This window comes from Montipora foliosa, chromosome 13 (genome assembly GCF_036669935.1).
Source record: "Montipora foliosa isolate CH-2021 chromosome 13, ASM3666993v2, whole genome shotgun sequence".
Taxonomy (NCBI): Eukaryota; Metazoa; Cnidaria; class Anthozoa; order Scleractinia; family Acroporidae; genus Montipora; species Montipora foliosa.
This window is the reverse complement of record NC_090881.1, coordinates 39,295,978-39,313,477: the sequence shown is the minus strand read 5'-3', so window position 1 is coordinate 39,313,477 and position 17,500 is coordinate 39,295,978. Positions and strand designations below refer to the sequence as shown.

At 38.8% G+C, this 17,500-nt stretch overlaps 1 protein-coding gene across 1 annotated transcript in view; it reads right to left on the bottom strand.

The window, feature by feature from the left end:
* LOC137983206 (tyrosine-protein kinase receptor Tie-1-like) overlaps positions 1-17,500 on the bottom strand; it is a 22,727-nt gene that overhangs the window by 4,269 nt on the left and 958 nt on the right. Inside the window, exons 2-12 of the mRNA XM_068830396.1 lie at positions 15,392-15,757; positions 11,684-11,926; positions 10,396-10,662; positions 9,482-9,772; positions 6,784-7,095; positions 3,912-4,211; positions 3,607-3,645; positions 3,366-3,499; positions 2,430-2,697; positions 771-881; positions 212-402 (exon numbers count right to left, since the gene is read on the bottom strand). Coding sequence (XP_068686497.1) covers positions 212-402; positions 771-881; positions 2,430-2,697; positions 3,366-3,499; positions 3,607-3,645; positions 3,912-4,211; positions 6,784-7,095; positions 9,482-9,772; positions 10,396-10,662; positions 11,684-11,926; positions 15,392-15,440 — 2,205 coding nt within the window. The 5' untranslated portion in view covers positions 15,441-15,757. The remainder of the gene's footprint in view (positions 1-211; positions 403-770; positions 882-2,429; positions 2,698-3,365; positions 3,500-3,606; positions 3,646-3,911; positions 4,212-6,783; positions 7,096-9,481; positions 9,773-10,395; positions 10,663-11,683; positions 11,927-15,391; positions 15,758-17,500) is intronic.

Here is a 17,500-nt window from a genome sequence, read left to right as displayed (position 1 = left end):
TGTATATCTTCAAATTTGTCAACTACAATGAGCATCAAGGAAAGAGGTCCAATAAAACAGAACAGTATGAAAATTAAAACCCATCCCGTCTTAGCAAATGACAGAGCGAGTTTTCAACTCGGGAAATCCGCATACGATATTAAGTATCCAAACCATTGGACCACAAAACCTCCTTACAATAATTGAGAAAACTTTCTCTTTCAGGACAAACCTTTTTCGAAGACAAATAGCACATCCCATCAGCAACCTGCCAAGCGAATTTCATCAACTGTTCCGCTGTCAGATTGGTCTCCGGTTTTACATCCGGGTTCTTATAGTAAGTGTCGTTCAGTCCTCGGCTCTTTCTCAGGTATCCCAAGAGGTCCCCACAGGGAACATATTCAATCAAGACCATTATTGGATCTGTAGAAAACAAGTTCCTTAGAACTAAGCGTGTTTTTACCTAATCCAGAGATCTTCTCTTAAAATGATACCCAATACAATTTAGTGCCATTTTTTATACTTAACAGAACTTGAACTGGTCTTTGTCGCTAAAAATCAATGTGTTCACGTACTTAAATATTGCTGCTTCGCGTTGTGATACACTTGGAAAGTTCGAAACGTTCTCAAGACATCCGAATTCACTTTTCTATCCCTTTGATGCTTCTCTTAAGCTTTCCCTCCTTTATCCTAACATTTTCCATCCATATTTGTCCCTCGGATCAACACCAGAGAAAGGTGACCAATTTGCTAAATACAGATCAGCACATAACATAACAGATCAGTTTTACCACTTCCGGTGACACATCCGATCAGCTTGATTACATGAGGATGGGGTTTCAATTTTTTCATCAGCTCTAATTCTGACAACAAATCCTTTCTATCTGATGGAGGAGCATTATCTAGACGATAAGGAATAGAAACTGTTAGTGGCTTCACTTTGTACTACCAATAGCTACAAACCGCCAGTGGATATGCAGTTGACGCGAGAGGACCAAAAAATTATCGGTATAAGAAAAAAAAATGACTTGTTGTTTTGAGTTTGTTCAACGAAGCCACTAAAATAACTATCTAAGAACAGGGAAAATGAGATTTTGTGTAGATGGACTAATGCACGACTCTTGTTATTGAAGCAAGTTTAATTTAATACAGAAAGACAGCAAGGCCATTGGGAGAAAAACATATACAGAAAAACCCGCGTATATAAGAACCTAGATTTTTCAAACTTAGCCCAAATAGGTTCTTATAGAAGTGAATTGGTATTTAGTGCGATTTTAGGCTACTTAGGTTCTTAAATGGGTTCTTTATTTGATAGGGGCACTAGCGATCAGCACAGATAACTACTACAGGGCATATGTCATATCAAATATATTCCTGTATTAAATAATTATATAGAATACAGTTTAGACTAGCGGTTCCATATTGGAAGTGAAGTGCTGCCTAGAGAAAGATAGTAAGCGTGAGACATGAAGATATCACATGGTATTGGAGATGGTTGGAAAGATATAGAAAATTAATGTCGTCGTAGAATTTAAGCAAGTTTGAAGTGGAATTCTTTTGTATTTTTTATTTGAGCGTTGGGTTTTATCTTGACGCATGCGTTTTTAAAACTTCGAAGTTCGCCCTTATGTTTGAAGGTATTAGTTTCTAACAGAAGCAAACACACAAGAGTAATATTAACTTTTACTGGTGCATTTGATTTTTTTTACTCATTGTAGATTTCTACTACTTGCAATAAATTCTGATGAAAGAATTGTCAACAATAATTATTCTTCTGATAAACTGCTATCAAAACGTTCGCTACCCTGATGAATACTTCCCGAAATACTTAAATTTACACCTGCCATGACAAGCTACTGAGTAACTTACACTTTTAAGTAAGAATCTTTCCTTCGAACGCTTCCCTTTGCAATGATTTCGAAGATATAAATGCACTCAAACAATAGATTATGAGCAATCGCACATTCAAGTCTGTCAAACATAAATTCACCAATCGCAGACTTTCTACTCAGTGGGCCCTGGGAACTGCTAACAAACAGATAACCTGAAGTCGAGATATCAGGGCAGAAATAGGAGGCTGCCCTGTGCGGGCAGCAATAAGCATGCAGTAAATTTATATTCCCAAAGTACTAGCATGCATGTCTTTCATGTTGCATTTTCTATTAAATGCTGTGTTGCATTTCATATGTACCTTCAGTTTTGTAAAATAAGAACCTATTAACAATTTTAGGCTAAATAGGTTCTTATAAAAGAGGGCTTAAACATGAAAATTCTAGACTAAAATGTTCTTAAATTTTAGATTCTTATACGCAGGTTTTTACTCTATGATTTATTCATAGTATTCACACACATTACCCTCAAAGCAAGCAATTCATTGTTTCCATTCCGGGGTTTAAAAAACGAGTATGAACAAATCACTGAGCTCTCGACTGAGCTACGTCGCAACCAACCTTTCAGCATTTTTATCGCTACCGTTGTTTCCTCCTGATTGGCTTGTAAGTTTTTTACTCTTCCCTGGGCAACCTGAGAAAAGGCTCCTTTACCAATCATTTTGATAACGTGAACGTCTTCGCGACTGACTTCCCAGCTTCTCCCTGACGGATGAAGTGGCATGTAGTATCCCTCTCCTGCAACTGAAGTTGCGTAGGTCACTGCCTCGTTCGTGTTTGAATCGCTGCGAAGTTCTATGTTGTCTTTCACTTCCACAGATACTGGATTCTGGTCATGATTAAGCAATGAAAATGACAAAAAATGACGAACCAGTAATTGTCAGATCTGTTGCAATGTTAAGCATTTCCGTTTCCTATAACGTCCATCCCTATCCCCATGTTTTGCTTTGTACATTACACGACTAACAGAAGATAATTGTGAAGAATTAACGAGCCAGGAGGATCGTCGGAACATTGATGACAGTGCACGTGGTAGTGTCGAGGTGAACCCCTTCACAAAAAGCTTATTCGTACCGTGTTTTCTCAGTTTAAGGGAGATATTTCGCAAAAAATACACTACGACAGGCTGGATATACAAAACCAAGAGGCTGACTGCAGTCGAAGGCAACCTGAAGGTTCCTTTTTCTTAGCTTCTACAGTAACTCACGGCATCTACCGTGACTCACTGCAGGGGTGGGAGCCACTCCTAGCCCGTTGCATGCACAACTTGTCCCTAGTAATACTGGTACTCATTTTACCCACCACGAATGGATGGAAAGCTGAGTGAACTTTGGAACGCACGAGCTGGGATTCGAACCCGGAGCGCTGGAATGCAGTCCGCAAGCGATATCCACTACGCTACGCGCGCTCCTACATTCAACCATTTAATCATTTTTCTAAGACAGAATTCACCTTCCACAAACATAGCCTTTTAACACGGCTTTATTTTCAACTTACCAAAGTTATAAGATCCCCGCATCTTGGACAAGGACGACGGCGCATTTTCCAGATCCCCACGGATAGAACAATAATGATGATGACCAGAAGGATGACGAATGAGTTGTAAACAGAATGCAATATAGTACAAGAACCTGACACGAGGGAAACACGAAAACACTTGTTATTCAGTTTAAGGGAGAAAACCTTTTTTTAAACGATTTATTGTATTATTCCGTTATGTAAGTGAAAACTTGTTCACCTTTCTGACCTTTCTGACCTTCAGGAGGCTTTTGACTGGCTAAGAAAAAGAAAGAAAAAACTTGATTGCAGTTACTTCGTTACGGAGTAATTTCAATTGATTCAGTGGGGTTAGCTGATATACATCGTTTGACACCACTTACCTAAGATCGCTGTCACATCTTCCGTGACGAAAACTTTTGAAATGTCAACATATTAGGCCTCTTTAGCTCCATTGTCGTCTTTAAGTTCTACATGTATATTTGTTTTTAATGCAGTTACAATTATTATATTAAAGCGAAGACCTACATTAACAGCTACACGTACCTCCGTCATCAGGCAATTTAATTGTCTTGATGTTCTCTTTAATGACAGAGCTTTCGCCATATTTGTTAGTTGCGGTAACCACAATTTCGTACGTCTTTACTCTGTCCATTTGGACAACAAATACACGGTTCGATATGTCTTTTATTTCCGCAACTTTTGTCCACTTCTGATCATTTACATTTCTTTTGTAGATGGTGTATTGAGTTATGGCTGCTCCATTTTCTTCGGGTTTATTCCATGTAAAGATTATTGTTTGATCTGCTATATCAGCCTTGACAATAACTACAGGTTCTGGAATATCTGTCGATTGAAGTATACAAAGGGAAAGTAACCAAAGCGAGAAACAACTGACATAAGCAAAAGCATCACCACCCAACCCTATACATACTGGGCCTATCACCAAATTTCTGTACCGGTGTGATTTTCGAGCGATGAAGGGCTCCAAACCTTGAAAAGACATTTTGGCTAGACCGCTACATTAGACCCACAGTCCAGAAATTAAACCCCTTTGAGGAGCGAGACAGCGATATCCTGTTCTTGTACTCACTGTGAAGCCCTGTAATGTCAATAAAGACATAATTTAAGACGCAAAAGAATGCCATTACATTCATAATTATTCTTAGATGACTTTCTCAGGCATTTATATGTTTCACACTACCGTCATCGCGCCTGTGAGAGAGCCAGGCAAAGTATTGGTAACTCAGAACGTGCAGACCTTGTTGATAATGTAACATAACAAAACTTGAACATGGCTATACGTAATGGCAACACAAATACGGCGTCGTTTCACCAACATCCCCGCAAAACCTCAATCTATCCTTGTAGAAAAGGAAAGGAAAGGAGCATTATTTGAGAGTCTAATCGTTTAAGCGCTGGAGCACTAATTGGGGACACTGTAAACTGAAATTAACAATTAACGGAAATAAAGCAAAATGTTGGTTTTTGAGGAGAGGGGAACCTGGAGTACGGGGAGAAAACCGCTTTGATATGATCAGAGTAGGGAACCATCAAACTCAATTCGTACCCTTTCCATGCTCTTTTATACCATGTCATCCTCGTTTACAATTCGTTGGTACTCTATGTGCTGTGTGTGGGAGGCGCGGTGGCCTCATGGTTAGTGCGCTCGACTCCGGATTGAGTGGTCCGGGTTCGGGTCCAGGCCGGGGACATTGTGTTGTGTTCTTGGGCAAGACACTTTACTCTCACGGTGCCTCTCTCCACCCAGGTGTATAAATGGGTACCGGCGAATTAATGCCGGGGTAACCCTGCTATGGACTGGCATCCCATCCAGGGGGGAGTAGAAATACTCCTAGCCGCTTCATGCTACAGAAACCGGAGATAAGCGCTGGCCTGATGGGCCTTGTAGACTCGTAAGCAGACTTTACCTATGTACTGTGTAATGGGTGCTTTGTTGTTTTGCAGTTAACTCTAAAATACTTGTTAGTACAATTTGGCGTTCCATACTTAAATAAGGCATTACGATTTAAACGGATTCACAGTTTGACGCACGAAATACATTAACAATCACTTCTCAACGGAGACTCCTTATTTTCCGTGAAAAGCAGTGTAAATTTTGGAAATATTCATTTATGCGCAGAAGCACAAATTTTCAGTTCTTGAGGGCATTTTCGTTTAACAAGGATACCATTTTTTGACTCCATAAACAGTGCAAAAGGACTTCGCAATATACGAGCATGTAACCACTTTGTAAAACGTGAGCCCAGTTCGTAACAAGACAATATATATATTCATATTCCTGAAACTTTCACCTCTCATCTCTATAAAAATTAAAAATTGAATTCTGTCCGGGATTTTCCGAGGTTAAAATATTTTTTAAACCGACGTTTCGACCAGTTTTACTGGTCTTCTCCAGGTTGTTTAAAAAAACGTTATCAATATGGCGGATCTGTATAAGATTCCTTGTGCCTGCCAGAATACTGTGTATGTAGGAAAAACATGGCGCCTTTTCCAAACAAGGAAAAAGGAACACATGGACAAATTCAGACTAATAAATGAAGATCGTCAAAAAGGAAACACTGCATCGGCCGAAAAACGGATGGGCAAAGAAGATGAAGGCCTAGCTCGACACACTGTAGAGTGCCAAACTGGTGTTGACTAGGGAGACGCAGAGATCGTAGTAAGAGAGAGAGGGTTGAAGCAAAGAAAACTTCTCGAAGTAATTGAGTCACTACGACAGAAACATCACGGAATGAGAGTCCTTAACAATTTTGACCACGTTGAAACATGGAAACCAAACCTAAAGTTCTTCTTTGATCGTGAAAAAGACTGTAGTAGACAGTGAATAACCGTAAGAGTAAAAGTACTTGACAGGTCTCCAACTGCATTTCCCGCGCATTTTGATATCATTTACACGTCGTGTAATGATCACAATACGTCATGTGCAGTCACCAAGCTGAACGACCAAAAACGATCCGCCATATTGATAACATTTTTTAAAACAACCTGAAAAAGACCAGTAAAACTGGTCGAAACGTCGTTTTTAAAGGCACACCTTCAACCGACAGGCATTGCTTGCCGCGAAGCTGAGATTCATTCAATAGCCCTTTTCACGGTTAGCATTACAAGGTAATCTAACGTGGATGCGAGGCAATTTCGGGTTAAAACTACAAAATAGCTCGAAATTGCCTCACATACATACTTTATTACATTGTAATGCAAATGAGAAAAACTAACCGTGAAAAGGGCTATTAGATCGCTACGATAAGCAATGCGAATTTCCATAACAAAAACAAACGGTCGCAAAGCCAGTCGGTTGAGGGTGGACCTTTTAAGGACATTTTAACCTCGCAAAATTCCCGCAAATAATTCAAATTTTATTTTTTACAAAATATATAGAATGTTTTTTATCTACCTCCTAACACAACAAGTTTTCTGATATTCTTTCCTTCTCGCAAACTCTCTCCATACTTGTTTGTGGCAGTCACTGCAAAGTCATACACCTTGTTCTTCTCCAATTCCACAACGACTTGACGCCTTGAAAGATCCTTGATTACTCTTATTTTATTCCACTCTCCTACTGTCTTATCGCTATTTACAATACGTTGGTAGACTGTGAACTGTGTGATGGGTGCTCCATTGTTTTCCGGCTCGTTCCACTTTACTGTCAGACTAACGTTCCTTGTTTCAGAAGGCAAACCTATAATTTCCACGGTGGCTGGGGCACCTTAAACATGATGGAAAATTAAAAAAAAAAATCACACTCAAGCCTAATGGCAAATAAAATTAATTTGAAGAGTTAAAATTTTAAGGCTGACCTTTTCCCTCCACAACAACGCCTAAGACATAATGCCGCTTATAATTTGAAGAGATCCTTCGTTGCATCAATCATTTTCGCAGTGGAAGTATTATGACCATCAGAGTTTACCGCCATTTATCAGGTAAATGCGAATAACTTCCACTGTGACATCTTCGCATATTGACTATCTCTCTAGAAATTTTCCCCAATCTATCTTCTTTAACTCAGCTACAGAAGAAGAAATTATCAACATTGCCAGCTCATTCAAACCGGCTAAAGCCGCCGGACATGATAAAATTTCTATGTCCACCATTAAACAATCTATTCATTGCATAGCTACACCATTAACCCACATCATTAACTTATCGATCGCTCACGGAGTCATTCCAAGGGAAATGAAAATTGCACGTGTTGTCCCCACTTTTAAATCTGGAGATCAAACTCTTTTTACTAACTACAGGCCCATTTCCGTTTTACCTTGCTTCTCAAAATTCCTAGAAAGGATTACTTACAATCGAATTCTTTTGTATTTAAACAATTTTAATATTCTTTATGATAATCAATATGGCTTCAGGAGAAACCACTCAACTTCCCTTGCTTTAGTTGATTTGTATGACAAAATTTCTCTCGCCCTTGATCGCAAAGAATTTGCAGCAGGAGTATTTATTGATTTGTCTAAAGCATTTGACACCGTGAATGATAACATTCTTTTTGACAAGTTACAACACTATGGGATCCGAGGCCTAGCGTTGGATTGGGTCAAAAGCTATTTTTTTCAAAGATCACAATTTGTAGAATATAACGGCCATAGATCGCTCCCTGAGGTAATACGCTGTGGTGTCCCACAAGGTTCAATTCTTGGCCCCCTCTTTTTCATCATATACGTCAATGACCTTTGTGACGCTTCTCGCCTAGAATCCATTTTATTTGCCGATGATACCAACTTATTTATTTCTGAAAAGGACCCGGTTACTTTGAACAATATCTTAAACAATGAACTCAATAAGCTCTCAGCCTGGTTTGCTGCAAATAAACTTTCCCTTAATATAACCAAAACTAAGTTTATGGTGTTTAGACCTCGACAAAAAAGATTCTGCTATGATTTTGACATTTCCATTAATGGGGAAGCGTTAACCCAAGTCTCAGAGACCCTCTTCCTTGGTGTTGTACTGAATGATTGTCTTTCCTGGAAGTCCCATATATCGCTTGTTGCGCATAAAATATCTAAATCTATTGGCATAATTTATAGATCCAGTTATTTCCTTTCTAAAACCTCGTTACGTACTTTATATAATTCTATGATTCTTCCGTATCTTTATTATTGTAATTTAGTTTGGGGATCCACTTATAAAAGTAACCTGAAAAGGTTAACAATATTACAAAAACGGGCGATACGGATAGTAAGCAGGTCCGGTTGTGATGCTCACACAGATCCAATTTTTAAAGAATTTAAATTTCTCAAAATAAGCAGTATCTACTTGTTGCGACTAGGTAAATTTATGTACTCTTTTAGTACTAGTAATCTCCCTCCTAAATTTGACTCTTTTTTTCTCTGTTAATAATAGTATTCATAGTTACAACACAAGACACGCTTCCTTTTTTCGGCTACCTCTTTGCAGGACTAACATAAGGCTGTTTTCTATCTCTTTTCAAGGCCCTAAATTTTTCAATTCCCTTAGTTATGAAATTAAAAATACCCCAACTCCACTGTCCTTTAAACACAAGCTGGAAGAGTTCTTAATCAGCAGCTATTAATCCCTTCCTTAGTCTTCGTTCCTACTCCTGTGTTACACCTAACTATAAGCCTCCTGGTTTCTTTTAGGTTTCCTCGCCGTATTTCGTATCTTAACTTTAATTATTAAATGTAAATTTATTGTAAAATGGCAAATGTAATTAAATAAATAACGTAAATAAATTGCGTAAATAACTTGGTGCTCTACTAAAGGGCCATTTAATATGTTTTATCATTTGTCCAATATTTCATCGACAAAACTTGAACAGATGTTGCAAAACATTTGGAGAGACAAACAAACTTGGGAAGAGTCCATTCAAACGATCCGAATAGCGCTGTATGAGTCTAATAAGGCAACAAATGATCATGATCTAGAGGAAACAGTTGTGTACCCAGATGGCAACTAGGAAAAGCTATTGTGAAACGCAGCATTCAAGCGGTCTTAAATATGTTTAAAATTTTAAAAAATAACAAACAATTGAACTCTGTGAACATGATTCAACTCAGTGTGAAGCAAGGCCTCCACTCTCTTATGGTTTGAGCAATGTAAATGACCTGTTTAAAGTAGGCCGTAGAATGTACCTTCGTACTTAGTCGTCACTTTCTTTTCATTTGCAGCTCCTTGAAACGCCTTATTCGTCGCTGAGACCCTCAGGGTATAGGTTGTGCTTTTGTTGAGACTGTCAACAAGATATTCCCTGACGGCAGCACTTGTGGTCTCATTCAGAATGACATTATCACCATGTAGTATGACCAAATTGTAACCTGTAATAGGACTTCCCCCATCATCAACTGGTGTAGTCCATTTTATGATCAATGAAGACGCACGGATGTCATTGTCATTTGCTGTGAGGCTTGGAGACCCTGGTGGCTCTTTGAAAAAAGATAAAATAAACAATATCACTGTATAAAATACAAGGGGTGCAGTCAAAAACGGCTTAGTTAAGGCACAGGGTTGCTTTGTGGAAATTGAACAGTTTTCGCCTTACTGCCTGTGCCTTATTGCATTCAAGTAGAATTCACAGATTCCCCAGTGCAAAATAGGTCAGCCACTGCAACATATTTCTTCTGCCCTCTAAATAAGCAATCCCGAAGACTTCAAGACTTTTCAGAAGGGAGGGAAAGCCTATAAGCGAACTCCAGGGTTCTGAAATCTGTGCTCCCTATTTTACGGCGGGCTAATGGCTAGGGTACAAAAATGGGCATATATTGAAATTTTCTTTCATTTAGCAATGAGAAAACTGTTCTTTGGGCGAAAATCCCAATAATTCATTTGCTACAGGGCAAATAAATTACCTTAAGCCCGCAACACATTTAAGAGCCCAGAAAAGCCTCACGTTGCAGTTGGTTAACAACACAACACTAATAAACTTGAACCCTTCCTAAAACAATGCTTTTAAACTGGTTCGGTAGCATTACATTTTAAAGCTGGCAAAACAAGTAATGGAAAATGTTATGTACAAAACTCTATGTACATATTTTTTATGATTGCTTACTTATTTGGTTCAATCTCACCCAGCGTGTAGCAGCAACACCAACTACGTTGCTAGCTTCACAAGAATAATTTCCAAAATCTTGATCATGGATCATCTGTGCATCCACTGTGTTCTCTGTGGATGTTACTTTTCTTAGTTTAGTTCCGTCTGGTTTCGTCCAAGTGATTGATGGGGTAGGAGAACCGTCTGCCACACATTTTAGTTGGACTCTTTGTCCAATCCAGGACTGTTTTGTTAAGAGAGTCATTGAGGTTATGCTTGGTTTATCTGTCAAAATAATTATTGAAGTAACAATGCAAATGGCAGAAATGATTGCATAGCAAATAGAAAATTACAAAAACGAGATAGAAGAGGTAAGAGGTACACTCAATTACGCAAAGATTTGGACACCATAAAGCACCCAATATCTTAGAGTATTAACGGTGAAAGACCTATTCCAAGGATATTACAATACTTTATAAACCAAACGTCACCGTCAGATTCAAACCACACTAAGGCAAATTTAAATATGCGTGTGATGATCCGTTTATATGTTTCTTAGATATAATTGAAAGTACAATAATTACATCATTAAAATACCTGGCAAAATGTGTTGGTTACTATACAAACTGGTAGGAACGGTTAGCGCTGTCATGTGCACGAGTTGTCAGTATTAAGATAAGAAATTAAAAAAAAGAAATAGCAAATAATGATAATAACTGAGGCCTACTGGAGATTATTGATAAATAAGGTCAATAAGGTGTCTCACGGCCAAATATATATTGCATTAGTAACAATGCAATGCCACTTTACCCTCACATACTTTTAAATAATTATATTTTTGCCCCTTTTTTTCAGGATTTGTATTTGTTCATCAAAAGGACAAGAGGCAGTGTGTATGGATTTACCCTGTGGTGTTGCCGTTTTGCATGTACACTGCAATTTTGAGATCTAGAAGAGGGTTTTGTCGGCTATCTATAATATCCTTGTACGAAGTGTTGGGACACTTATACTTTTCTACCATCGAAACGAGAAAAGCACAGAACACCCTTTCTTTTTACTTGCCATGTCCTCTTACCCTACTCTCCCTGAAAATGCTAGGTTTTTGAACTCAATCTTTTACTACGTCAGCCTAAATAACCGAGCTCGAGAGACAAACAGCATAAAGACAAGACGTCCAAATGTTGACATGAAAAATTTTAGGTAATACAACAGCTTTTAGTCTTACGTTTCACGATATACCTTATTATCAAAGTTATGTTATTTGATAAATCTATGTAAGGTAGATATATTTTAATTGAGAACTCACAATGAACAGTTATGAAGACATCTTTGGAAACTGGGTTTCCAATGCCATTATTGGCAGTGCATCTGTAGCCGCCTTCATCCTGCCTTCTGATGTTAGTAAGGGGCATAGATACAGCTCTGTTATCCCATAGTCTTGTCCAGGTGGTGTTGGGAGCTGGGTTACCACTATTTGTGCAGTTAAGTGTTAAGCCATTTGCCTCATTCACTGTTTGATTAGCAGAGATGCCAACGATGTTTGGTGGACCTGAAAAATCAAGATACGACAAACTTTCGTTTATCATTAATCACATCATAGTTGAGTGTTCTGATCCAATTAAAATTTGGCAAGGGTGCAAAACGTGCAAATGAAGCAAAGGCTACAAGTTTTTTTTCCTTCGGCAGGTGATATATATTTTCCCCAGTGTTGATGAAGGATGAAATCTTCCCAGAATCTTTATCGTGGTTAACGTTTCCTTTTTAGCTCTGTTAAACACAGTAGCTGTGGCTCCATGCATGCCTTCTGTTCCAACTTTTAGTTTTCTGGCTCGTTGCTGGTTTTCGTGTAAATGCCTCAACAGCATTGGAAATAAGTATGGTTAGTTGTTTCTATGTAAGACTGTGCGCATCAAATTTCCTTGGTTTTACCTCTTGTGTTACATACTCAGTATTTGGCAGTTGTTGTTTTATTAGAAGTTTTGGTACGTAGAGTCTACCCAATGATACGGAGGAGGGAGGGGGGGGGGATTCTGTGCACTTTCTTCAACCTCTTTCAACATGTAGGGACCGGAGCTACATGACATCGATCCGTAATGAATGATACACGTACACGGCAATCCAAGGAATTATTATCTCTCCTATAAATGATCAGTTTGTGGAACTGAAAATCTTTTCTGCAAAGAAAAAATCTACAAAAAAGCCTATCAGTCGAACAGTTAATTCAATGCTGCCTCCGGATGCACAGCTGTCGACAAAAATCAAACTTTTCTGAGCAACAAAGTACATCTTGGTAGGTATAGCGTTGAACAAATTAAGTGACCTGCACAGAGTGCACACGCCTACTGGTGAATTACACCATCACAGGAAAGCACTTACAAATGCACAGAAAATTATGAACTCTAAAATTAATTATATTGCACTCAAATATTTGAGCAATAGCAAAAGCGCCAAAATGTACCAACATTTTCAGATTTTTAATGAATTGTAACATGAAAGGCAAAATTAAGGACACCATTTCTGAACATTTTGGAGGTGGGCTTAAAAGTGTTTACCAGTCACCAGCTTAATGAAAAAACCAATGTTTAAGAAAATGCAATGTCATTTCTATAAGAAAAGTGATTATTTTATTTGGCAAGGGAAGATCAAATCCTCCTGTTACTTTCACATTTCGTGGTGATTTTTGGCAAGTTTACGCATGGTGCATAACCTGAATCAATTTGAGCATGGGTGGCGAGCTTCACAAACGTATGTGAATGAAATTTACTAAACTGTTTTTGGTTTCATTGGTAAAGAGAATTCTTTGAATGCACATGGTAAAGCTGTATGTTTTCCTTTTGATTACTGTTACCACCTTAACTGTCTGACTTCTGACATTTGCTTTGCTGGACAAGCTCCGTGTACACCCAATTGCAAATTTTGAACGTTCTCTCCCCTCAAGAAAATTTTACCATGAATTTCATAAACAAGTTAGCATAATTTATGGGCCCGCGTCTATTTAAGGAATAACTTACTTGCATGTTCAAGGTTTTGCAAAGTGTTGGAATAGATGTTTTGTGGCTAAAGTTAGGTATTCAAACCATTAGCAACCTTATGGATGATAATGGCTAATTTATATCCTTCAATGCATTTTGAGCAAAATGTGATTTAAGAGTTATAGAGAGTTTATCGACCTAATACTAAGAATTTTGTTTCAAAAGTAGAAAAGACAGCTCTCGTAGGAGTCAAGGAACACAGGTGGAACTTCAACTGCATTCACTGCTGAAAACCAGAGAAACTTTAAACAAGTTCTCAACGGCCTTTTGTCAACAAACCATACACGTACACAGAAAAATAGGAATGCAACAGACGTTATCATGGATAAAAATAAGTCGTCTTGTTACAAAAGGGGGTTGTTGCTCTATCAGATTTAACTGCAGAAAATGCATCATTTTATGCCATAACACACCTAAATACAAATCAGACTTTCACAGGAACGTACATATCTAAAACTTTTCCTGTTGCGAAATGAAAGGGAAAACATTCAGATCGTCGCCTTCCGTAAGTGGTTTTGAAGCCCTCTTATGGAAATGAGTTTTTGATCTTTCTCTTGTCTCCTCAATGCTGGTCATTTCCAAATTTGGTGAACCCACTTTTGGCTGGAGGTGACGGGTGCTTACCATTTAGCCAAATAATCCGGATGGAATGATCGTTGCATAAAGGTAAGCAATTTTCCGAATTTAATGACCAACCGGATGAGAATGGCGCTTACCATTTACTACACAGCATTCCATCCCGAATATTTTACTCGATCTTGTGAGAAAGGACCTGGAAACGGAACGATTCTCGCAAATGGTAAGGGCATTTTCCAAATTCTATTCGGAACGGAAAAAGAGGACTACCTTTGACTACAATTTCCGAAAAGATTTTCCGGAAAATTGCCTTTCCATTTGACCTCAAACCGAAATTTCCGGATTTTTTGGCTAAATGGTAAGCGAATGTAGTCATTCGAATTAGGTCCCATAGTCTTTTAGACATGAGTCTCTGTGCAGGGAAATATTCCTGTCCTTGCTGAGGGCTGTTTCTGTATAATACAAGGGCTAGATGAAGATCATCAACCGGGGATTTCTTCAATATGTTGTCTGCGACTTTCACAGCAGATGCCACCCTTCAATTGCTTCTACCACAACATAGAGAGTATTTTACTAGAGCGAAACTGACGGGGTAGCGTTAAAGCATGACATGGAGAGACGGGTCATAAAAAGGGCAGAACATTTGCTTCGGAAATGAGCTCTTTAGGCTGCAATGAATGAATTTCTGTGGTGTTTTGGCCATGCAAATGCTCCATCTTGCTTAGCCAATTCTCTAAAGGGTATGGTGAAAGCGAAGTCAACTTGTGCATTGATAACGTTTGTTTCGCCTCCATGTACTTTGTGCAGGTATGAGAAGAAATTGTCTCCAGGTTTTGGATAGGTTGCCATCGATATCTTCCTGCTGTCTGCTGCAAATGCCTACTCGTCTGTTTTTCTTTTTTTCGAATAGGCTTACCTGTTGTTGCTGTCCAATGATCCCAAAATTGTTGCATGTTTTCTTGCTAGCAGGGCAGTGGGATTCCATGAAATTTGTCCGGAGAAAAATCAACATGATAAAACATAGACACCTTCCCACATTTGTTGTCTACAGTTGGTTGATTTTGGTTGGTATCCCTAGGTCTCTCGCAATCTTAGACTTAAAGCATCTGAAAAACTCAAACCCCTGGGTGATTCAAAGACACAAATACCTGAAAATTTCACACCAAAAGTGTCTTGAAAGTCGGGGGCAAGAAAATACTAACCTAGATTGCAGCAATAAATAAATGCAATACAAATTACATGCTTTTAAATGAATATTGCTAAGTCTTAAAGTTATTGCAGTGATGAGCTTTAGCATCAGTGAAACGAAAGCTTGAAGGTAATTTGAACCCACGACTTCCGTGTTACTAGAGCAGTACTCTACCAATTGAGATATCAAGGCAGAAGATTAGAATTACCTTACTCACCCTCGACAACTAACTGTACATGGTCAGATATCGTGATACCAGGCGACATTGGAGACAACGTACAGACATAAAGTCTTGTATCATCCGTTTTAAGCTTATGGAGAGTAAAGATGACCAACCCGTTTGTACGGCTTCCAGTTACTCGTCCCCCATATGCAGCTGGGGTTGTAAATGACCCTGGCTGCCCAGTCTTCAGTAATGAAAATAGAATTTGGTTGTCATCAAGTAAAAGTGGATCATCTGCTCGTGAGAGGCCCCACTTAATCAAACCAACATTCCCGGTGAAACTCCAATTGAACTGCAAAGAAGAGCCAACAGATCCTCTCACTGTCCTCCCTTGGTAAGGGGAAATGAAACTTAAACCACCTGTAAAAGAAATAAATACAAATATCTGACTAGGAATACATAAAAGTAAGCACATGTTTCTACTTTATGAGAGTTCTTATCCTTCAGTAATAATATGATGAAAAGCTTGGTTTTATGAAATGACTTTATAACTAAAGGTGGAATTTCCGCCGTGATTATTGGGGAAGGGCTAATACTCGAAAACGTGACCATTCTATTTTTTTACTGTGGCAATTCAACCTTTATCACCTCGTTAAAAATCAATAAATAAAAATAAATAAATAAATAAAATTATTCCAACGATGGTTAAAGCACCACACTTCCTTTGAAATAAACCCCTTCATTAATAATACCCACTTTTGTTCAAGACTATGAATATTAAAACTGACTTTTTAAAGCATTTATGGCAAATATTTACTAAACCACAAAACAGCAAAACGAAACACCAAAACACCATGTATGACCCCACCATACAATTGAAAACTCACCGACAAAGGTTGGATTTGAGATGAAATATCGTTTTAGGCCTAGTTAGGCCTAAAACAACATTTAATCTCAAAATCCAACCTTTGTCGGTTTACAATTCCATGTATGGTGGGGTCATGCATGGTGTTTCGGTGTTTCGCTGTTTACTGATTACCAGAATGGTAAAGTAGAAGGATAAAATCTGGCGTCTACAGTTTTTCATAACTAAAGGTAAGACTAAAGATTCGTGGAGTATACATGTGGCATTAACGGAAGGAATTTAAGTGTATGCGACAGTTTTTTTTTTATTTGTTTGATTGAATGTACCCATTGTCCTGATAACAACTGCAAAAAGAGTTTTTCGATTTCGATTTTCTTCCCCTTGTTTTGGCCATTAAAAGACGCAGCATGTCATTTTCAGCGGGGTGCAAAACCGCGCGAATACAGAAGGGGGAGTGGAGACGATTGCGACGTCGTCTCGGGAACGCTTGTATATATCTCTTGGTCATTCCTTTGTGATATTTTTCACAAGAAGGCTTAATACGATCGGTAGATGCGTTGTTCCGCCGGCTGCAACAACACGAAGACGAATAAAGATGATTTCTCTATCCATGAAATACCGTTGTAGGGTGATTCTAGGCCAGAGCCTATCAAAAGAAGACGAAAGTGGATCTCTGTCATAAACTTGACGAGGAAAAATCTGAGTGCCAGTACTGAAAAAAAAAATCATTCGGTGATTTGCTCGGTGCATTTTGGCGCCAGACGATTTTGCAGGCAAGTTTTCTTTCAACGATCAAAGTTTACCAAAGCGGTTAAAAACGTGATGATACCGGAGGTTTGTTCCAGTTCCGAAATTTCATGGTGCAAGATCACCCAAGAAAGATAAATTCAATGTCTTTCGTACAATGCTTAGGTAGGAATTAACGGCAATGTCAACGCCTTTCCTTGTTCTCTGTCTTGAAGAAAGTTACTAATTTTCACACGAGACGGACTCAGAGGGATACCCACAAAATACGCAAGGATCAAACACTTGTTTAAAGCTGTTGGCGACTTCGGCGCCCGAAAAAAAAGATCATTTGAAACCTGACACTTCCGGTTCAATTTTCCCCACCCCACCAGGCAAAGGTCAAAATTCCCCACACCCGGGAAGGTCTCACCCGTCAAATGCAGCGGTCCCCCCCCCCCCCCCCCCCCAAGGGAGAAGGGAGAGAAGCGCATTAGAGAAGAGAACTGCATAAGCATAGTAACAGCGCTATCATTTCGCACTTAAGGCTGGACTTAATACTATGACTCGGTAGC